The 23,204-nt window shown below is 38.0% G+C and overlaps 6 protein-coding genes across 6 annotated transcripts; 1 reads left to right on the forward strand and 5 right to left on the reverse strand.

Annotated features, from left to right (window-relative positions):
• Positions 1-11: 11 nt before the first annotated feature.
• On the reverse strand, positions 12-10,199 carry LOC134822608 (uncharacterized). Its single transcript, XM_063833736.1, has 13 exons — positions 10,123-10,199; positions 9,317-9,460; positions 8,561-8,698; positions 8,309-8,382; positions 8,006-8,065; positions 7,740-7,833; positions 3,290-3,393; positions 3,061-3,149; positions 2,062-2,206; positions 1,742-1,877; positions 1,458-1,595; positions 1,115-1,308; positions 12-916 (listed from the first exon to the last, which is right to left on the reverse strand). Exons 1-13 carry the CDS (start codon positions 10,196-10,198, stop codon positions 581-583), a joined length of 1,728 nt encoding a protein of 575 aa, XP_063689806.1. The 5' UTR covers position 10,199; the 3' UTR covers positions 12-580.
• An 833-nt stretch (positions 10,200-11,032) lies between these two features.
• LOC134811670 (chromosome transmission fidelity protein 8 homolog) lies at positions 11,033-11,359 on the reverse strand. Its single transcript, XM_063818731.1, has one exon. The coding sequence runs from the start codon at positions 11,357-11,359 to the stop codon at positions 11,033-11,035; it is 327 nt and encodes a 108-aa protein (XP_063674801.1).
• A 367-nt stretch (positions 11,360-11,726) lies between these two features.
• On the reverse strand, positions 11,727-12,886 carry LOC134819843 (microsomal glutathione S-transferase 1-like). The gene is made up of 2 exons (XM_063829997.1): positions 12,690-12,886; positions 11,727-12,474 (listed from the first exon to the last, which is right to left on the reverse strand). The coding sequence occupies exons 1-2, from the start codon at positions 12,881-12,883 to the stop codon at positions 12,231-12,233; spliced, it is 438 nt and encodes a 145-aa protein (XP_063686067.1). The 5' UTR covers positions 12,884-12,886; the 3' UTR covers positions 11,727-12,230.
• A 606-nt stretch (positions 12,887-13,492) lies between these two features.
• LOC134811762 (microsomal glutathione S-transferase 1-like) lies at positions 13,493-14,131 on the reverse strand. Its single transcript, XM_063818852.1, has 2 exons — positions 13,941-14,131; positions 13,493-13,736 (listed from the first exon to the last, which is right to left on the reverse strand). Exons 1-2 carry the CDS (start codon positions 14,129-14,131, stop codon positions 13,493-13,495), a joined length of 435 nt encoding a protein of 144 aa, XP_063674922.1.
• Positions 14,132-16,333: 2,202 nt separating this feature from the next.
• On the forward strand, positions 16,334-16,969 carry LOC134811839 (uncharacterized). The gene has a single exon (XM_063818973.1). It carries the CDS (start codon positions 16,334-16,336, stop codon positions 16,967-16,969), a length of 636 nt encoding a protein of 211 aa, XP_063675043.1.
• A 683-nt stretch (positions 16,970-17,652) lies between these two features.
• Positions 17,653-23,094, reverse strand: LOC134819853 (microsomal glutathione S-transferase 1-like). The gene is made up of 3 exons (XM_063830004.1): positions 23,091-23,094; positions 18,344-18,537; positions 17,653-18,184 (listed from the first exon to the last, which is right to left on the reverse strand). Exons 2-3 carry the CDS (start codon positions 18,532-18,534, stop codon positions 17,941-17,943), a joined length of 435 nt encoding a protein of 144 aa, XP_063686074.1. The 5' UTR covers positions 18,535-18,537; positions 23,091-23,094; the 3' UTR covers positions 17,653-17,940.
• Between the last annotated feature and the right edge of the window lie 110 nt (positions 23,095-23,204).

Consider the following 23,204-nt stretch of genomic DNA (forward strand, 5'->3'; position numbering starts at 1 on the left):
AACTCAATAGATTGAGGAAAATAATTAAATATTTTGAGTACAAAAATTAAACAGCTAAGCTGTATACAAATCACATTATATTCATTATTCAACTTGTAGGAACCCGCCTATAAAACGTACAAATTATTACGTACAAAACATAATATAAAACAAATAGCATTAATTATATCGCAAATATGTTAATCATAAATAAAATCATCCCATATCTAAAGGTCTGGATACTGGTGGGGAAATTAACATATGTTTTGACACGTGACAGTCATCCCGGGTTTTGATTGGAAGCTGATTGCTTTATCACTGTCACGTGTCAGAAAAAATGGTTGACCTACCCACCAATATCCAGATCGTTAATTTTACCGATTGAAACTCGGATGCTCAACAATTTAATTCACACAATTCAATGATCATGAATCCAAGGGCCAGAAAGATCAGAGGGTCACATCAGAAAATTACATAAATTGAACACCTTAGGCCCGAAGATATTCACATAGTTTTCATTCCGTCAAACAAAATCAATTTAACGGATTTTATATCGACTATTGTTCAAGACTCGATAATATCAGCATCAAATGGGGTATGTTTACCATGTTTTCTTGGCAACAGCCCAGTCACACGAATCCTCCACACCGATCATATCAACACCCCTGACAATACGGAACCAGCCCTCTTCACCCCAGTAGGTACCCCAGGAGTTCCTTCCAATCCAGAACTTTGTACCATCGGCATCAACTCCGTAACCAACTATCGAGATCTCGTGATTTGCACACTTGTCTCCGTCCGGATCGTTGAAGATTCCCCCGGTGTACGCCTCAAACTTGTCGTTAACGCATAGCGAGCAAGCAATCGGACCACGGGCGGATATCTCAGCCATCATGTTTCCTTCTCCGGCCACTTGCCCGTGCTCGGTGATGTGCCACTGAAAGAATATGATCTATAGCTGTAGTTACTTTTAAATTGGCGTGTAGAAGAATTTAAACATAAGTCGGCTCGAAAAAGCGATCGCTTAAAAGATATATGCTTGATATCTGATAAAAACAAGGAATGACGTTAAGAATAAATCATTGCTATTTGTCACCACAGTGATAAGTATTCCGTGAAGATAGATAAAACTAACCGTGTAATACTCCGTCACAGCCCAGCACTTGTAATCAATGTGATCAGGATAGAACTGGGTGGGCATGCAGTTCTTGCAGATGTTGATTGGCTCGCACTGGTCATCTGTAGCGGTGTAAATACTGCACGTGTCGTCCGTGATCCCATGCTCCATGATCCAAGAGTAAGCTGCGGTAGGGTCCCCTCCGTGACAACCTGAAATATGGTGGAACTTTAAAATAATCAAGCTGGCGTGCTAAGTCATAAAGAAATAATTAAATCGCGGCAGATACCACTTTCATTATTCTCCTGATGTGCTATAAAATTAGAAGCGCTATTTTAAAGGAATAAAATAAGCCTAATACCTGCAGTATCATTAGCTCGGACGCAGTCCACTAGGGGTTGAGGAGACAGGTTAATATCTGGCCACGCTCCCCGCCTCGCCATCTTGATTCTGTCAGCCAGAGCGGAGGTAGTGCCGTGAGCCCAGCAACTTCCGCAATCTGTTGGTTTATTTAGTGACACATTGACAGGTTTGAGGTGAGGTTTTAAACAAGTAAACTGTGCAAGTTAGCTATTTGGGTTTGCTTTTAAGCGTGAACTCATTTTCTGAAAATCACTAGTTAAGCATTATTAGTCAAGAACTTACAAACTGGGATGTGTTGGTTCCTGTTAACAGTGGTGTAGTCTTTACCGCCCATATTTCGCGGATCATATGCCTTAGGTAGGTCCTCAACTTTAAGGTAGGTATGAGGTTGCGGTGTCTTAACATGAGTCTTCGCTGTCTGATTGAATGTATAAAGTAAGACAGGTTAACCAATTAAAGAGAAGAGGATTTTCTTACTGCTCAAAACCTAATACACAATCAATAATGTATAATATGTTGAATCCTCATCTTTTATATATATGCTATATATAGCATATATTATGTTCTTAATGAAGTAAAATTCACCAGACAAAATCACTTACCGGGTCTTTCACGACACAGGTTTTAGAGTGGTATTTGGGCTTCTTCTTTTCGACGGTTGGTGCGGTTTGAGAAACTTGTTCCCAGCTAGGGACGCCCCACGTGCAATCAGTTTCAAGTGCCAAGTTGTGTTTGTGCATCATCACTCTGGGGAGATTTGGATATTGTAATGAAATTAGAATCGATCGACCCTCGAGGAATATAGTTATCTGGGGACCGCAGCCTATCATATTTATGTTCACAATCATAGAGATTAGGCGGAATGACAGGCTGAGCGCGGCCCAGTAAAGCGCCGCCCAGTAAGGAATATTATAGATAAACGCGAATGTCATGTCTGAGATCTGATATCGCAATCGTTTTGATAAGTAGACTATCTAGCTATTGATCGAACAGTCTGCACTAGATGGCCGGTAATACGTGAGCGATCGGGTAAATAATAAATATAATCGAATCATGCATGCATGATCAAATTCACGATGCGATGATTGCGATCGACGTGATTGATCTGACTCGATATATATATCGAGTATATAATATTAATTATGTACGTCGCGTTATATTTTCCCACGCTGCGCGTGACTGACTGTCAAAGTATTCTAGCGCGTTCCAGTAAAAATAAAAAGTAGACCTCCCGTTCTATCTGGTCACTTGTAGAATGTTACAGTTATCATCGGTATCATCAAAATAGGGTTTATCCGAATGCCTTCGACTGTCGACACACATATATAGGTTTCTAAAACACTTTGTGCACACGAAAACATGTACAGGGTAATTAAGAAGCCTAGTTATGTTACAAAAATTTTATAAAAATAGAAACCTGGAAATTTAGGTACATACCAAGTGTGATAGAATGACTAACTACATATTATATTAGTTTTACCACATTTCGGCACCCTCTTTTCAGTGGCCTAATTTCACCGGAATTGGAGGAATACCTTTTATAAATGCAATTTCCCAATGTTTTCCAAACAATTCTTCAGCTTATGACTAATAAAACTTACTTAGCAAAACCGTTGATTCCCCAGTATGATCCCCAGGAATTCCTGAGCCACCAGAACTCAACACCGTCCTCTACACCCCATCCGACTAACTGACAAATACTTGATTATGACAGGGAACACAAAGTTAAACTAATATGTACATTTGCTAACAAAGCTGTAATTATAAAGGCAAATCACACATGGCCACACAAAATACTAATAGAAAAGTAAAAAAGAAGTGGCAACTAACAGAAATCTCGTGGTTGATCATGGGGAAGAGTTTGAACTCGCTGTAGATCCCGCCTGTGTAATTCTCAAACTTGTCTGTCACCATGATTCCGCACCCGATGGGACCTGACAGTATTAAGTAGTGATAAGTGTTTACAATTTAGTAATATGACGGATTATTAAATTCTGGGAACAGCTTTTTTGTCCAAGTTGTATTACAAGACAGGTGTGAAATTTGGTTTTTGGCCGATTTTCGATGTAAGTAATACTCATTACTCATCCTGTAATCTATTCTGTGGAATTATTTATGTAGTTCTGCAGATAGTACAATTCATTCTGTTGCAGATATTCGAATAATGATATATCAATGATAATGAAATGCAGTGACCAAGAAATATTGCACTGTACTCCAATATTTACAAAGGTTAATACATTTATGGGATTTATAGTGCAAGCGAAGTACTAAGCCTCTAATTAATTGAGCGAGCGATGTGACACATAGAAGATCCGAGTCCACTGAATGTTCATAAATGCTAAATCTGAGCCTCTAAATTATTATTGTAGCCAAACAATCAATTTGACCGAATCTGAAACAGTGCCTCTGACTTGAATATGCTGCGGTTTCTTACAGTAAATTTATACCATAATAGTTTCTCCGAAACGTGTCGTGTACATACAATACGAAATTACCAATACTGACAAAGCACGATCTTTTGATACCACTTCTTTACTCACTAAAATATACCCTTCACTGTGAAGCCTCTGGAATGAAGCTGCTCTTATCACATATTTTATGGTATTCAATGATACTTCTTAGTATCTTCTGCTAATTTTGTTATATGTCCGACAAAAACCAGCTATTGCTTTCGACTGGAGAGCGTTCAGATAAAAAGCGTGTGGAGTAGGCATGGCAGATTCAAAGAGACTACAATCTTCGCTGTTCATGTATATATTTATATCTAACTGGCTTAATCGACCAAGTAAAGGTTTGAAAGTATTACTAATGATTTTGAGACTTCAGGAGCCAGCATCTCACATTGTGAGATTCTCACAACTAGGGAGAGCACGTAAACTAAAAGCACAATGCAAAGGAGCTATTTATGTAAATTTATAGGCTGAGCAACTTGTGATTTACAAGATCACACTAGTTTAATCCAGACTTGGAGAGATTAGGATCTTGAAAGAGACTCAGTTCGTACCAGTACGTACTAAACAAAAATCTGAGTATGAAGATGAAACTATAGTAGGCCCTTTTGAATTATGCAAAGACTAATCTGCTCACCTTTGCACCCGGTGAGTAATGCATGCTCTGTTAGCACAGAGAGGAATGATTTTAATGTCCTCGGTGCAATACGGGCCCAACAACCTTTCCGTTGTTAGTGCTGAACGCACTTAAGTAAAATATTTTGTCTCTTTAGTAAAGTTAATTGGGATTTGGGTGACCATTTGAGTTTTGACTGCGTGATATAATGACGACCTGATTGGGCTCCCTGTACGATTAGTGTGCCAATCCAATCACATGATCCCGCGTGAAAATAAACTCGTTGTGTTTGATACCTCGGTCATCTGAAAAGCTTCCATATTTTTAGGAAAAGTGCAAGTGAGCACTCATTAACTGAACAATAAGCCCAAAAGTTTGCACTCTGACCTATCGGCCGACCTAAAGATTTAACATGACATCATTTTTTTCTAAGTTGGTAAATTAATAACCCGTCACTTTAAAGATGATCGCGTTTGCCATAAGGACTACGGAAACTGTACAAATTGTTCAACGATATAATTTCATGAAATACTGCTGATTCTAAATACATTTTTATATTAAATATTTATACACCATGTTATAAATGTGTATTCAGGCTGACTTAGCATGGCCCGTAACCTCGTGTTTCTCGTATTTCTGGGTCTAGAGATTTACAGTGGGTCCAATGCTGCTATTCCAGGTAGGACGATTAATCATAGTTTTATTACAATGCTCCAATAAATTACCTTGTCATTTACATTGAATACACACTACAATAGAACAGTAAACCCAGTAACCCCGGTGACCCCGGTAACCCATAGTTATCATAATTAATAATTTCTTGTGTGGTTAACAGCTATCATTCCAAATCCAATTAACTACTCGTAATTGTACAAAGCTGATCATGATATAATACTAATATTTCCCCTCAGCTTGCGCACAGGAGCATAGAGACTTTGCAGGAAGTGATATATCTGGTTTTTCAACCATGGACAGCCTTATCAGCTGTATCAAATATTGCCAGTCAATAGAGGGCTGCCTATCTTTCACATACGACATCAAACCCAAAAATTGCTGGCCTAAGAACAAAGAATTCAGTGAAAATGAGGCCATAACCACTCAAAGTGATCAGGATCTATTTAGTGGCAACATAAAGGAATGTGCAGGTACGGTAATGTTATTATATTACTTACGACATTCTACCACTTATCTTTGAAGTATGCACAAGAAATCACTGAAATCACTAATAAACCGGAATCAGACAAAAAATGTAAATGAATGTATTTGATAAGTTATCTTAAGGGGGCATACCCCAAATCTGTCCAGACCTAATGACCTCATAGGCAGTTCAGTGACCTTCTAGCGCACCGTTTCCACACCAAAAAAAATTATTTTGAGAATTCCCATTTTTGTAATCGAGCATTTCCTGGTTAAGAGTGCAATTTTCGGAAAATATTATTTTGTGGTTGAGACGCTATAAAATAATTATTTCTTGCGGTATCGGGTTGAAATTTTGCTCGCCGTTTATTCACATATATGTCAAGGTGTGTGTAAAATCTTGATATCGTATCTAAAAAGGCTGGTGTGTTATGAATTTTTAAAGTCAAAAAGATAAAATTGTCCTTTTCAGGCTTATTTTAACAAAAAGTCAGTCAGGGAAGATCGGATTATTTGATGCTTGACATCAAATTGTTCTCTGAATTCTGGCGCAGTTTTAGATGCCCTCAAAAATGTTTTTACTCATTCACCTTCTGATCTATTGGACAAACAACAAATTTAGGCACATTTTTCGTTTTTAATATTTACTGATTTTTCTAAAATTTTGATAGGAATGTGCTAGTGACTTTTTGAAGGGTGCAAAATAACCGCAACTAGCACATTTATATATGAGTTATGAACAACAAAACACCCTAAAATGCTTCCCTTTGAAGTTATGGGAGAAAATGTGATTTTTTGGCTTTGCAGATTAAAAATCACATTTTCTCCCATAACTTCAAAGGGAAGCATTTTAGGGTGTTTTGTTGTTCATAACTCATATATAAATGTGCTAGTTGCGGTTATTTTGCACCCTTCAAAAAGTCACTAGCACATTCCTATCAAAATTTTAGAAAAATCAGTAAATATTAAAAACGAAAAATGTGCCTAAATTTGTTGTTTGGCTTTGAGGTCCAATAGATCAGAAGGTGAATGAGTAAAAACATTTTTGAGGGCATCTAAAACTGCGCCAGAATTCAGAGAACAATTTGATGTCAAGCATCAAATAATCCGATCTTCCCTGACTGACTTTTTGTTAAAATAAGCCTGAAAAGGACAATTTTAGCTTTTTGACTTTAAAAATTCATAACACACCAGCCTTTTTAGATACGATATCAAGATTTTACACACACCTTGACATAGATGTGAATAAACGGCGAGCAAAATTTCAGCCCGATACGGCAAGAAATAATTAACTTATAGCGTCTCAACCACAAAATAATTTTTTCCGAAAATTGCACTCTTAACCAGGAAATGCTCGATTACAAAAATGGGAATTCTCAAAATAATTTTTTTTGGTGTGGAAACGGTGCGCTAGAAGGTCACTGAACTGCCTATGAGGTCATTTGGTCTGGACGGCACAAACCACTGTTTTGGGGTATGCCCCCTTAATTACAGTTGACGGAGGTTGGAGTGACTAGTAGTAGTAGTGAGATTTTGTAGTTTAGCAAACGCTAAAATCCTATTCTTGTATTTCTAGGGTAAATAATAGAGTATTTCCTTTCAGAATATTGTGAGGGTTTAAATGAATCTTGGGAGCACGCAGTAACAAGTGGTAGCTTTCCTCTAAAAGCAGAGAAGACAATCACAGTGTCCTGTGAGAGGAAGTACATTAACGTAGGAACAATAACCCTCACGTGCACTGTCGGAACACTGACCGGGGGAGAACCCACCTGTCTTAAACCAAGTGAGATAAAATTGCTTTATTTACGTCAAATAATATGACATGCTGATTTGAAAATGCAACCAGTAGTTAGGGCTGCTGTGTTGCATTTTCAGGCAGTTAGTTGATAAAACGATAGATAAATAATTTTAGTATTGTTTGTTGAAGAGAGTGGCCCAGTGGGAGTCATATTTTTGTGTGACACGTGACCGTGAATAACCAATCAGCATCCAGCATCGACCAATAAAAACCCAGAACCACTGGACCACGTGTCACCAGTATCCACTTATATTAAATAGTATTTTAGTTACAAACCTCTAGCGTATATCTCAGCCTTCATCCTGTCAGCACCTCTAACACTGCCGTACTGACTAACTTTGTAGTTATCATACTTCTCAACTGGGTGGCACTGAAGGAGGGTGCAGTCAGTTATTGTAGCTTTTTGGAGATCATGTTATAAACATTAAGTACGACATGTTGGAACTATGAAATAAATTCATTCGTTTGTTAACCACACGGCACACAGTTTAATATAATTATAATGAGCGATATTTTAGGTATCCTCGTTGATTTTAACTTACTCCAGTTTCAGGATCACATGTCTCACATACACCCAGTGGCTCACATTCGCCGTCTTTTGCCTGATGAGTGATAGGGACTTTTAGCCGAGACTTGATCATAAAATCAGACTAAGGATAGCACTGTTCGGCACATGATTCCTTTCATTTTCATTTCGTCTCGTGTCGAGTGACATAAAAACATAGACACGACAGGCTAGCATGAAAGTCTGCTTAAACCATATTAGAATAGAAACAAGATTATAATGTTCAGATTAGAATAGCAACAAGATTATAATGTTCAGATTACACGTTGTTAATTCTTACCACGTAGTTCTGACAGGTCTCGTCAGGAATACCCTTACTCTCAATGTACTCCAGTGCAGCGCCCGGGTTACCTCCTGTAGGATAAATGTAGGAGGTAGGATCAATGTAGGAGGTAGGATCAGAGTGAAAACTAAACTACATAATATCTCTTTACAACCAACATTTTGCAAGTTTTAAAACAAAAATATTCTTTTAAATTATAAGGCCTGCATAATTAAATTGCAAGCTGGTAATCTATCTGAAGAAACGTACCCTCGCAGCTACCACCACCCCTGCAGTTGACCAGAACCTGAGGAGACAGCTGGATCCTAGGCCACGTGTTGTTGCGCATTATGGAGATCCTGTCACTCAGAGCTGATGTCGTGCCCTGAGCCCAACAACTACCGCAATCTGGGGAGATGTGAGATGTTAGAAAGCTCTTAGTACGCGGTGCACTATTTTCATGTGATAATAGTTGAGTTAAAATAGGAGCGTGACTGTATAGACGTGATTTCTTTAAAACATCAGGAATCGAGCTAAGGAGTTGTGATTTAATTAGTATCATGGGTGTAAAGTGCTCTACACGGGCATCTTTGTATACGATTTCTGCTCAGATACATTGTATGCCACGAGCTTATCACCGAAATAAAAATATAGCGTCAGTAAACCAATTTCTCCAGTTTCTCATGTCTCTTCAATCATTTCAACAATAACATGTATCATGTTGGTGTGAGTGTCACGTGGCCACATGTTGACAATGAAACTGGATACGAATTAATGTAAAACTTTGTTCCGTGCGGTGCCCATACATTTACCCCAGGTAAGAATTACAAATAACCTTATCAAGTCGCTGACACAAAACTTCCAATAAAGCATCTGGCACAGTTTTTCATCTTGCACTTTGTTCAAGTACACAACTATGTAAAAAAGTTACACAACAATGTAAACAGGAAAGTTACACGTGTACATGTGAGTCACACACGGGTATGTAGAGAATGTTACACTCTTGTAGTGTACACTTTGACTTACATATGGGGATGTGTTGGTTCCTGGTGGCGGTTAGATAGTTTTCTCCGTTAACATTGCCCCAATCCCAGCTGGTAGGAAGCTCGTGTTTTGTTAACAGTTGGTGGGGTAAGGGTGAGGTTATCTTCTCTCCTCTCGAGAACGACGCTGGAACAAAGGATATAAATAGTAACGGAGTTTTATATTAACAGGAAACGATGTTACAGAGTCGATATATTTTAATGTTGCCATGGGGTGGCAAGTCCCCATACATCGTGGTCCGGTAGTTTCATTGCGTCCTAATATATAGTCCGATAATTTCACTGCGTCATAATGTATATAAACTTTTATATATTAACCTCTTAATATTTTGACTTTTGCTTTTTATCGAATCTGTGGTAAGTTATCATCGCGTGATAATCGAGCAACGAACTTGGCAAATTCTAATTTTCGTATTTAAGCGATAGCATGTGATGATGACGTTAGCAGTAATTCTGAATTCTACAAAACATTCGCTGCGTGTGTAGGAAGCTGATTCCAAAAACAGGGGAGTAGGATATCGAATAACACTTATGAGGCATGCTACTCAAGTCATGCTTTGCAATACAAGGAAACAATACATATTGGTGAGGTAGGAATCAGGAATGTATCTTTGTTCCGATATAAATTGTACAATTGAGAACCAAAATAATATTAAATCTAAATTAGAGAGAGCTTTAAAGAGGAAGTAGATCATCAACTTTCAAAGGAAATAAATTAATTGAGGAGAAATGAACAGAAACGTTCATTACATTGTAAACATCTGATGATTTTAATAGTGTTTTATTTACCTTTAGCATCTCGACAACCTTTCATAGCTGCAACTGATGCCAGAGCTACTGCAGCGAGTAGCACCAGCAGTCTCATTCTACGGGAAGGTCTAAATAAATTATACTATGGCCAACGTTCTAGTCATAGACTACTAAAATTACATAATGTAAGGGTAAGCTAAAGTCTAAACATTTGATTATTTCACCGAGTTCATCAATTTAGAGGGTTAACTTTTCTAGTCAAGACAGTGTAAAACACAGGCTGCTTAAACAAAATGACAACTTAAAAGAAATCAAATAGAATAAATGTTAGATAATTTACTTTACTTCAACAAATTTATATTAAGATAATCTGATGCCACGTGAAGGGTGAGTTATAATACTACGCTGTAGTCTTATCAGTTACAACTCACAAGATACCACGGGGCAACGCCTGATCAAATTATGGAAGCTAAGTAACTGTGCATGACTTCATAATTTAGGAATCAAATCTTATCGTAACTCAAGGTGTCGTCTGATTTAAAAAACACTGACAGGGCCTGTACCGTTACACGAAGAGTAAAATAGTCAAGTCTATTATGATCAACTTTTTTCCATGAAAGTTCGTGTTTTCAGATAAATACATATATGCATATGTTTATTTCATTAGACGAATAAAAACGAAGACGTCATAATTTAAGGAAGCAAAATCTTGTCTTATTCAAATAGCATGGCTAGGTTACGCTATGAATCAGAACATTATAATATATTATGGAATAAAAATAGTGAGTTGTTATATAAAATTAATATCAAATGCTTCAAATTAAATAATTTAAAATACTCAAATAAAATTTACGACGACAAAATGTGTAAATGTGATTAACATAGCTTCGTGTTATTATCCTAGTTTCAAGGATTAATAGTGTTGAGCTAACAGCCACACATTATCAGCTCAACCTTTGGTCTTCGGCGGATTTTTCTGAATTATAGGCTTGGGTCTCGTCTTGAAAATGTACTTCTCCTCAATGACAGATTTGATTACCCAGTTCTTATCAGCAGTTTTAGTCATGACCCCAAAAGGTTTCTCAAGTTTCACAACTTTTCCAGTCAGTATGTGATGTCCTATAACCAGCTGTGGGGTCCCCGTTTTGTCGATGTGGAGGTCCCCAATGTGGGCACCTTGGAATGCGACGGATGAAGGACAGTCCACCTTGCCTTGTAGCTCCACCATCCCCCATTTGTCCAGGGTGTCTTGTATCTTCAGCACAACTTGAGGCATATCTTCTACCGCTGATACCTTTTGTTGGGCCCTAATGTGATAAAGTGACACGTAATACTATTTATTTTCAAGTAAAAATGGAGTGTATAGCTGTGTGAAATTAGATTATGTTAGGAATTTCCCAAAATAACACCTCACGTACACGAAAATCAGACATTTAATTTGTTTATTGATGATGGTGATCAGTGAGAATGTTAAAGGATGATCGTTTGAAAAGAACTGTTGAAGGTTGATTCAATTTACATTTAAATAAAGATGGGATCCTAGAATAAGATTACGATCTTGAGGTAGGTGTACTAGAGCAGTCATATTTTGGAATGTTTGAGCTATGCGCACTGATGAGAAAGAATTTAAGAAAACACAGATCGATATAGTTAAAAGATTAAGTTCTAAAATAAAATAAAATAAATTCATACAAAGTCATCACTCATCATCCATCATTCATGTTCAATAGTAACCCCGTTATTATTATATAACCCCATTATATCATATTATAAGAATAAGTAAATATTCATCGGAAAATAGATTATAATTTGATTCATAACTAATAAATTTAATAATAATATACATCACGTCATGCAAATAATATTCTATGTAATAAACATTAACATGCATTAAAGAATTATAATAATATGTACAATTAAATTGTTGAACAAAAATTACAAGTTTACAAATTGTACAGCTTTAAATTGACAAAATGTCTCCAAATTATTCGGGCGGTTTACATAAATTTCACACACACATGAAAGTATATAAATTATGCAAAAAATCAGTTGAGAAATAATAAAAATCTTACATCAACTCAATTAGAAAAGTGTGCATACTAAGGCTCACCAAAGATCCCCGAAATGTGCTATGTCCGTGAAACAACCTAGTAAAGGTGAAGCAGAACCTTCACTGCCATGTAAACATTGCAAAGTAGTCCAGTAAAGAATGCTAGAGCTCGAGCAGGTTGACGAACTTGTCCAAGATAAACTACAGTGTGGATGAATCTGGCAGCAGTGAAAATCTGGGAGACAAGAGTAACACAGCCAGCATCACCAGCACCAGAAATAGCGTAGACAAAGATCAGTCCAATGAAAGGGATTATGTTTTCCATGTCGTTCAGATGAGCTCTGAAAATGGGAGATATTTAATTTAATCGAGAACATCGTTGATCGAATAAGAAAACATGTTAGTGCTGCACTGTTTTGTAATAAGTTAGCAGTAAATCGGGGTTTTTATTTACAATAAAACCTCCAAAAGCATAATATTGGGGTTTGGCCAGGTATAGTATCACCAAGTGGTAAAAATAGTTGTATTTTTCAGATCATGACCAAGTATGACTCACCGTCTGATTCTTTCAACAACAGGGTCACTAGTGCTCACTGTAGCACCATCACCCATGAACTTGGCATCCTCCTCAGATGCAACAACCTTCTTCTTCGAGCGAGTAAATCCAACAATCGGACCAAAGGTTGCCAATTTGAGAAGTAGAATTGTCGACCACCAAACGGCGGCTTGAAGGGCTGCATTCAGTTCCATTGCTACCTGTTCAAGGATGATTTAATTTAAATTTTAAAAACAAAAATGCGATCATAGAATAAAATCATGATATTGAGGGAGGAGAGCTGGAGGTCTTCTGTCAGTCATACATTGGAATGTTTGTGTTCTGCGCACTGATGAGAAAGAATTTAAGAAAACACAGATCGATATAGATAAAAGATTAAGTTCGGAGATCAAATTACGTAAATTTAAGTCAACATTCATCATACAATAGTAACCCTATCATATTATAAAAATAAGTAAATATTCATCGAAAAATAGATTATAATTTGATTCATAACTAATTTATTTGATAATTTAATATACATCACGTCATGCAAATAATGTTTTATGTAATACAAATGTAACATGCATTAAAGAATTATAATAAAATGTTTAGTTAAATCGTTCGAACAAAAACTAAAAGTTTACAAATTGTACAGCTTTAAAATCACAGAAAGTCATCGAATTATTCGGGGCGGATTACATAAATTCCACTTGAAAGTGTATAAATTATTTTAAAAAATCAGTTCAGAATTAATTGAAATCTAACATCAACTCACTCATCATGAATTTGCAAGTCGAAATGTGCTATGTCCGTGAAACAACCTAGTAAAGGTGAAGCAGAACCTTCACTGCCATGTAAACATTGCAAAGTAGTCCAGTAAAGAATGCTAGAGCTCGAGCAGGTTGACGAACTTGTCCAAGATAAACTATAGTGTGGATGAATCTGGCAGCAGTGAAAATCTGGGAGACAAGAGTAACACAGCCAGCATCACCAGCACCAGAAATAGCGTAGACAAAGATCAGTCCAATGAAAGGGATTATGTTTTCCATGTCGTTCAGATGAGCTCTGAAAATGGGAGATATTCAATTTAGTCGAGAACATTGATAGAATAAGAAAACGTGTTAGTGCTGTTTTGTAATAAGTAAATAGGGGTTTTGATTTACAATAAACACATCCGAATTTCAAGTGGTCACTTTCGTGAGATATGACTTACATCAGGTACATCGGCGTTTGGCTGTAGTTTAAAAATCATGACTAAATATGACTCACCGTCTGCTTCTTTCAACAACAGGGTCACTAGTGCTCACTGTAGCACCACCCTTAAACTTGGCATCCTCCTCATTCGCAACCACCTTCCTCTTTGTGCGAGTAAATCCAACAATCGGACCAAAAGTTGCCAATTTTAGAAGTAGTATTGCCGACCACCAAACGGCGGCTTGAAGGGCTGCATTCAGTTCCATTGCTACCTGTTATCCGAGGTACTGATTTAATTCTAGTCAAAGAAACGTGGTAATCTAGATATTTAAAATAGATAATTTTATGACTTGGAACCGCCTGCCATAGTGATGGAGGTCACAAAGAAACTTAAACTACCAACAGCAGCAGAGAAGGGAGTATGGAAGGGAATTGATGAAGACCTGATTGTTTTGGTGAACAATGTAGCAGCAGAGGACGTGGAGTCTCGACTGGAGAAGGTAGAAAAGCTGGTATACAGCTATCTGGAAAGCAGATTCGGTGAAGAGGAAGCGAAGAAACCTCGTGTTCCCCAGAAAGAAAAGGAGAACAAGGAGACAAAAGTTATTCGCTTGGCCAAGAGAGAGGCTAAGAGAAACAAGAAAGATGCTAGGAGAAGCAATGATCAGAATATGTTGGCTCAAGCTAAGACTGAGTACCTGAGACTCGTGCGCTTACACAACAAAAGCCGTCGTAATGAGCTCAGGAAGAAGAAGAATAAGGAGAGCAAAAAGGAACAGTCACAGTTTAAACAAAACCCATTTCAATTTGGAAGGAAACTGCTGGACGGGGATAAGAAGAACAAACCCCCTAATTTCTCCAAGGAAGTGGCTGACAGATTCTTTAAGAATGAGTACTGTGATAAGGAGAGAAGTGCTCTATATGTAAAGCTTAAAGGACTGCCCGATGCCCCAGTACCAAAGACTGCATTTGAGATGGAGAGATTAGACTGGGATGAGTTTCAAACGAAGCTGAAAAGCCGTAGAAATAAATCATCACCTGGTCCGAATGGAGTCCCATATCTGGTATATAAGAGATGTCCCAGAATGGCGAAAGCAGTATTCAAATTGCTGGATTCTCTATGGGAAAGCCAGAGAGTCCCGCTGCAATGGCGAGTAGGTGAAGCCATTCTGATAGCAAAAACTGAGGATTTAGATGACCCTAGTAAGTTCAGAAACATCACTAAAACAAACACTAGTGGGAAGTTGCAGATGGGATTACTAGCGGACAGAATGCTAGAGTATATGGTCAGCAATAGCTACATAGACACGTCTATCCAGAAAGGATTCCTGCGTAAGACACCAGGTTGCCTCGAGCATACTCAGGCTCTGATGGAAGAGTTGAAGGATGCCAAATCTAATAGACGACAGATCTTTGCAGTTTGGGTGGACCTAATGAACGCCTACGGCCGGGTTCCCCACAACTTGATAATATATGCTCTAAGACATTATAAGTTCCCAAACTGGCTCATAGAATATATGTTTAGGTACTATGATGAGCTGATTGTGAGAGTGGTGACAAAGGACTGGAAAACAAACTGGTTCTTTTATATGTTAGGTCTTTTTCAGGGCGACCCTCTATCGGTTGTACTGTTCTTAATAGTTTTCAACCTACTATTGGATCTCCTGAAAAATCAAAGCGACTTGGGTTACAAGCCGTCTTTTAGTTCTAGCAGCACGTCAAGTCGTGCTTTTGCTGACGACCTAACTCTGATGTCTCCCAGGCTGGAAAAGATGAAGAAGCTAATAGATGTGATGGAAAGATTTCTTACTTGGTCAAGGAAAATGAAAGCCAAGCCGAGTAAATGCGTATCCCTGGGGATGAAGGTTATAGATGGAAGGTATGTGTCCTATGACCCTGAAATTTTCATAGATGGAGCTCAAATCCAGTTTATTGGAAATACACCGATGAAGTTTCTTGGCCATTGGATATATGTGGATCTGGGCCTCAAAGATACCAAGAAGCTGATAGAAGACAAACTGATTACACTGTTTCAGGCAGTGGACGGATCAGGCCTTAATGGAGTGATGAAATGCTGGATTTACAACAACCTCCTAACCAGCAAGCTCTCCTGGGACCTGATGATCTACAATCTCCCGGTTAGTTTTGTCAAAGATCTTGAAGCAATATGTACGAAGTATCTGAAGAAATGGCTAGGTGTAACAAAGACAATTACTGTCAGTGTGCTTTACAGAAATAAGGATTGCTTTGGATTGAATCTTAAAAGACTATCGGACTTATACAAGTTCCTTCAGGTGTCCAAAGGTTACTCTCTAAAGAACAGCAAGGATCCTAAAGTTAAGGAGGTCTACGAGCACAGGGCCAAGAAACAAGAAGGGAGCAGTCGGTGGGGTTACACTAATGAGCTGAGTGCTAGAGAAAGAGATCTCTACTTCAGAGAGTTAGTAGGGGTAACAGTGCAAGGCAGGATGGGCTTGGGATCCAAGAGGAGTGTAGCCAGTGAAAAGGAAAAACTGAAAGAACTGGTATCCCACATCTCAGAGCAGGATATCCTGTTGACACTGGTAGACAAGGGAGTTCAAGGACAATTCTTAACATGGGAAAACACCATGCAGCTAGACCTAGGTTGGAACAACCTTATTTACAACTACAAGATGAGCCCTGCTCTTCTTAAGTTCCACCTCAATGCAACCCATGACGTTGCAAATACTCCAGCAAACATGAGCCTGTGGAACTATGCTGACACAGGACACTGTCCACTTTGCGGATGGAGACACTGCAACATTAAGCACATTTTGGTAGCCTGCAACTTCTCGCTGAACAACAAACGATACAATTGGAGGCATGACAACGTGCTGCGGGTCATTGCGAAATCCCTACTGGATCAAATCGAGAAGTTCAACAACAAAGATTTTAAACTTGAAGTTCAGGACTGGACAGGCTTCAAGTCATCTAGCAGCTGTTACCAAAAACCGAAGACGAAGATGAAAAGAGAGAGCCCTTTTGAGAAAGACCAAGATTGGCAGATTATCTGGGACGAAGATGACCTCCCAGCACAGTTCCCCAGCACATCTACGGAACTGCAGAACGTCCCGATATTGTAGTCTGGTCTGATAAAGGAAAGGTGGTCATATTAGTAGAGTTGACAGTTGGTGACGAGAGTAACTTTAGTGACCAAGTAGAACGTAAACAAGCACGTTACAACAGAGAGCTTATTCCTGGGCTGCATGGCAGTGGGTGGAAAGCTCAGCTTTTTACGGTAGAGGTTGGGTGTAGAGGCTTCTGGCATCATACCTTACCAGCCCTACTAAACTACTTTGGTGTTACAAAGAGAGTAAAGAAAGCAGTGTTCCAAGAGGCGGCTTTGGTTGCTCTCAGATGTTCCTATGCAATCTGGTTAGCAAGAGAAAACAAGAAGTGGAGTCCCTGCTACAACATCGCACAAAGACCCACTGTTCTACCATCAACTGAGTGAGCTGAGTGTTGGGCCCTTAAAACATTGTTTAAAGCCACACCTGGAATCTCAAGTACCAGGATCAGTGATGGAAGCTAAGCAGATACATAGATGGAGTTGCTATCGAAAGATATAGAACTCAGGTATCCAACATCGTACCTTGATTATATTGTAGTATTTTCCCTGACATCATGTTATTCAATTTTATATCCTAATAAAGCTTTAAAATTAACTAATCATTTAAAATTGGCTTGGTATTTTGATTTGCATAAAAGCTAAAACAAAACATTCAATATCTTGCTAATGTCCATATAATAATAGTAATACAATTCGTACCAGTAAATCAAAAGCTAATTAAAATTACTCAATAATCCTATTCTAATTTTAAAAGATAATATAAGAGATTAAAATATCAAAAGAGATGGGTTTATTAAAGTTTAAATCTAAAAAACTAACAAAAATCATGCATAAAATTGAAATCTATTATTTCTAAAAAATCCGTCACCAATGCCCAAAATTATATCATTCCGTTAGATTGATATAATATTATAACATTTCAATAAAAATCCATTTCATTCCACGCTGATAAAATGTCCAATTTCCATTGAAACAACCTAGACCCTAGTAAAGGTGAAGTAGGACCTTCACTGCCATGTAAACATTGCAGACCATCCCAACCATGAATGAAAGAGCTCGAGCAGGTTGACGAACTTGTCCAATGTAGACAACAGTGTGGATACATCTGGCAGCAGTGAAAATCTGGGAGACAAGAGTGACACAGCCAGCATCACCAGCACCAGAAATAGCGTAGACAAAGATCAGTCCAATGAAAGGGATTATGTTTTCCATGTCGTTCAGATGAGCTCTGAAATATTTGAAATCTAAATTCACAAGTTTAGTAAATTAAATATTTCAAGAACATATTATATTATTTCTATGTACATATTTTGGCATATTAATATATGATATGACCAAATATGTTGAACTGTTTATTCAAATATAATTGAATAATACTGTTACCGACCTTCTGTATCTTTCAACAACAACATCCGTGTGTTTCAGTTGAGCACCTTCGTTACCAACAACATCTTCTTCATTTGCAAAGACATTCCTTCTGAAGCGAGAAGATGCAGTCAACAGACCAGCTGTTGCTAACTTGAGAAGTAGTATTGTCGAATACCAAACGGCAGCTTCAAGTTCGGCAGTTAACTCCATGCTAGGATAAAAAGTGGATTATGAGATAATTGCATCGTATGATGAGTTAGCTCGTGTTCATTGGATTTAGGAATGAGCAAATAAATGTCATACTTTATGGACCTAGAGAATGGTGGTGAAATTCGGATAAAAAGTGAATAAATATGAGATTTATCAACAATAAATTGACTGGCAAGAATTTTAAAGATCAGTTTCTGGATAGTAGTTCATATTATTATAACTTTAAAACTATGGCATAGTTTGCATTGCATTCTTTAAAATTTAAAGTACATACACTTAATATTTTGCATCTGCTTGCAATAAAGGAAACACAAATATCTAACAAATTAATGACATATGATTTAATAGTGAAACAAAAAATACTTTATATCAATAAATATCTCTGATAAATATAGGATGGGATCGTTCACATATTATGTGAACCAGATTTCAGCCATTTTATCCCCCCCCCCCCCCCCCTGTAAGCCACTTTACACATCTGTGTAGAAATTACAGAAGCATAACTTTGTTTCAATCCCCTTGCCCCCTCCCTCCCCCTTCTCCCCTTGGCTAAGATAATGATATGTAAATGATCCACGAGAAAAATGAAATGAAATGAGGTATTTATATCCCGCTCATATGATTAACCAACTACACAAGGAAGGTGGTTAACCATGTCAGAGCGGCTGACTGTGAGTGATGTGAGCAAATGTGTAAAAGTGAACAAAAGTATAACTCAACATAGCATAAGGCAAAGACAAAATTAAAACATCTTTCATTGTAAACCACACTAAACTAAATAGAAGCAGTAACCATACAATAAATGTAGGTATAAAAAAATTAAGTACAGTGACATAATCAATCAAGAAAGAAACAGATCCTAGAAAGGTAGAGATCAAAACATAAAATGGAGTGCGGTAAAAAATAAAAGCCAAGGTGTCTTACAAAGTGAAGACAATGGAAACAAAAAACATTAAAACTGATTATATAAATGGTTCTTTAAACAGTTGGTATCAGTAATACATCAACATCAGCAAAAGAGAGTTCCAGGTTTTTACAAAAGGTTTTTTACAAAAGTACAAACAATATCATTACAAAGAGTTCGTTTGTTCTTTATAATAGTTAATAGTTTTATAAGATGTGTTATTGTGTCAAATCATTAGTATAAGTGGAGTATTACCTTGCCTCCTAGATAAATGTTGCATACTACCCCAACAAACCAAGCTAGACCACGAGCAGGCTGTTTAACCTCTCCTAGATAAACTACAGTGTGGATAACTCGAGCAGCAGTAAAAATCTGGGACACAAGAGTAACACAGCCAGCATCGCCAGCACCGGAAATAGCGTAGATAAGGATCAGTCCAATGAAGGGGATTATGTTTTCCATATCATTGAGATGAGCTCTGAAATGCGAATAGAAATATAGTGCAAAAATTTGAGGCCTTTCAATTTTTAACAAGCACTGGTTAAAACTTTATTATATCTGATTGTGATTGGGTAAAATTGAGATCACATTTATAATTTCGAACTAACATCTGAAATCATGATTGCACTTACCGCCTTCGTCTCTCAATCACATCATTATCTAATTTCACCTCACCACCAAAAAATGCTGCATCTTCCCCAGCCACAAAGATTTTCTTGGTAACACGAGTAAGAGCAATGATAAGTGGAAAAGTAGCTAGCTTTAAAAGCAATATAGTTGACCACCAAACTGCTGCAGCAAGCTCAGCACCCATCAGCATTATTATCCTATAAGTCAGAGATGTGTCAATATGTGAGTGGAACAACTAAGTTCATAAGGTCAATGAGATGCATGGGGTCAGGAAATTTGGGGTTAGACCAAAAAATCCCACTGCTTTTTATCATCAGCCTCCTGGTAGATTCAATTATTGATTTGATTTGATTTGAAACTTTTAAAAATAGTACATATATGATACAGCAAAGAGAATTAAAAATAAACATCATGAGGCATCATGATGTGTAAAAGTCGTACAGCAGGGTGTCATAATTATTGGCGCGTAGACAATTCTGCGTGAAATTTTAGCTTACCCAAGCTTTTAGAAACGATCATTACTTGACTTCTGAGGGTCAGTTTCCTATGGAGTTTTGATCATTCGAGAGATAATCCTTTATACTACAGTTCAGTCTAAAAACGAAGTCCGAAAGAAGTTAAATTTTGTTGATAATCACGACGAAAGAGAAGAATTTGGATTATCGGACTTGAAGCCTCCGGCTGCTTCCCCTGAATTCCGGGATGAGTCTGCCCGACTATATTTTATTGGGTCAGTTAGAGGAGAAAGAGAGCTTTTATAAAATCTATAGTTTTCGATATGTTTCGCTATCGCCTGAAGAGCTGTGCACTTTAGTCTAAAGAATAATTTTAGAAAAAATTCACCAAAAAAAAATACACATAAATTCCTTACTCCTTCGTAAATCTAACCAAGTATGGAATCGACCCTTTAAATAACGGCCTCAATATGGGTTTTGAGGTATATCAACACAAAATTTTGAAATTCTGAAAAATTTCAGACGATTGTCTACAGACCAGTTTTTGAATTTTGTAATTTCGATATTCAGAAGTAAAGTTATGACCCGTCGAAAAATATTGATTTCATCATAAAATACACATAAAATTTCAAACACGCCAATAATTCTGACACCCTGCTGTAGACCATATTGTATAAATACTAAAAGCATGAGTATGTGGTACAGGTTCTGGGGTATTACAGGTAATATTACTACCCCAGACTGACTACTAACACCACCTCCATCTAAACACACAAATTTAATCTAAAACACACAAATTTAGAATTATCAGAATAAATAATATAACGATAGATAATGTCACCACGATGCGACTCAAGATGTGGCCACAACAGTCCACGGCATTTGTTACACAGCGCTGATAGATACGCATGACCACATGCATTCGGATATAATTTTGCGTAATCCAATTCACAATTACGTAAATTTACTGAAGACCACGCTGCACGCTAGGGCCATATCCTGGCGACAGAAAGTAAATGTGATTTAATAGATATAGTTCTGTTATATTTGTTACATTCGGCTGATCTTACTAATTCTCTCGCCCAAAAATTATCACGTGACTTTGGTTTTTATTTAGTTTTGCAGCCGAAAAAAATCAGTTTTATATCATATATAAACCCTAATCCCAACCCGGCCTAAACCCAAATTAACCAAGACCATAACCCCAAAGCTTGAAGCTATCATATCCATAACCTTAATCACAACCTTAACCCTAACCCGAGCCCTAAACAATCGAATTCGTGTTTACTAGCCTGTCGCGTGACCATGAAAACAATTTTTTGCCCATAACTTTCCAGGGAAGCATTTTTAAATAATGTCATGAGGGGTGATTCGGAATCAGCGTCAGAAAATACACCAAATAAAGTAAATTCTGCATCTGTACCTTTTCACAAAAAATTTCTTATGGGCGAGCGATTTAGTCACTAGTGGAAACAATTATATTTGGTATCGTGACCGATCTATCAGTGGCATGGCGGGGGCCACTCGCCACCTATAAATATTATGTCAATATTTTGTTGCAGACCTGCCGCGCACGATCCGAGTACGTGGCTGTCCTGTATATCGTAATCACGATACCGGATACAGCTGCTCACGATATATAATACAAGTGTTCATTTAGTAAACCGACTTCGCATAGCCATCAGCCATATGTGTCTAGTGTCAACGCGTACCATGCGTGCAACGCGCGCTATATATAATACGCTAAGCTGCAAGCGAAAGGACTCTGGTTAGAGTTGATTCACGATGTCAATCCTTCGCATCTCGCCGATCTTTGACGGATGTTACTCGTCTAAATTTCTTCGAAGTAGCGCGCGCCGCTTTCTTTTCGAAATGGCCCGATGGCAAGTGCTACGAAGTAGCGCGCCGGGCCAAACCATTAACAATGGTCAAGCCGACCCAGGAAACCCTACCGGCTGGGATATATCTCCAAAAGTAAAATAGATAGAACCTTCCGGTTTTCAACAAAATTTCCGTCTCGTAAATTTAAAGTTAGCTCCTGAGGAGCCAAATTTGGGACAACTTAGATTCTGAATTAAACCGAAAAGTTTGATTTTGGGCTATAAAAAAGGTCACAGCTTTGCGAAGTTATGTCGTTGTCATGACTACTAGGCTCAATGCAGCGTGCGAGAGGTAAACTTGACGTGACGCGCGACGCCCAACGTGCTGTTGAAAATCTATCACCTCTAGCAAGCCCAGCAGGCGGTAAGGTTTTCTGGGTAGGCAAGAGAGCTGCATGAGAGTTCATAGTTCAGCTGCGAAAGAAAGCAGAAGGAAGGGGGGAATGGAAGGGGGGATTTGCAGGGAGGTAGGAGATGTTTTGCGATATAAGACTTATAATTTCGGCGGAATATGTATGAAGTTTTAAAAGTCAATTTTGAGGGCGAAGATCGCGTTTTTACCTACCCATCCAGGACCCTTTCTTGTTGGCGAAATTCTCTACTTTCTTTTGATATTTTAAAATTGAAATTTGACTTGATTGGTGGAGAGTTATGGCTTGTCAAAGTGAACGTTTTAAAATGAAAGCGCAAATTATTTTAAACGCGCTTAGGTTCGGCCGAACCTAAGCGCAGATCGATCTGCATACGTGTGGTTGCGAGAAGATGCGCGGCGCGGCCCGATAGTGCATCGTTGTAGCGCGC

This window comes from Bolinopsis microptera, chromosome 1 (genome assembly GCF_026151205.1).
Source record: "Bolinopsis microptera isolate Bmic1 chromosome 1, MBARI_Bmic_1.0, whole genome shotgun sequence".
Lineage (NCBI taxonomy): Eukaryota > Metazoa > Ctenophora > Tentaculata > Lobata > Bolinopsidae > Bolinopsis > Bolinopsis microptera.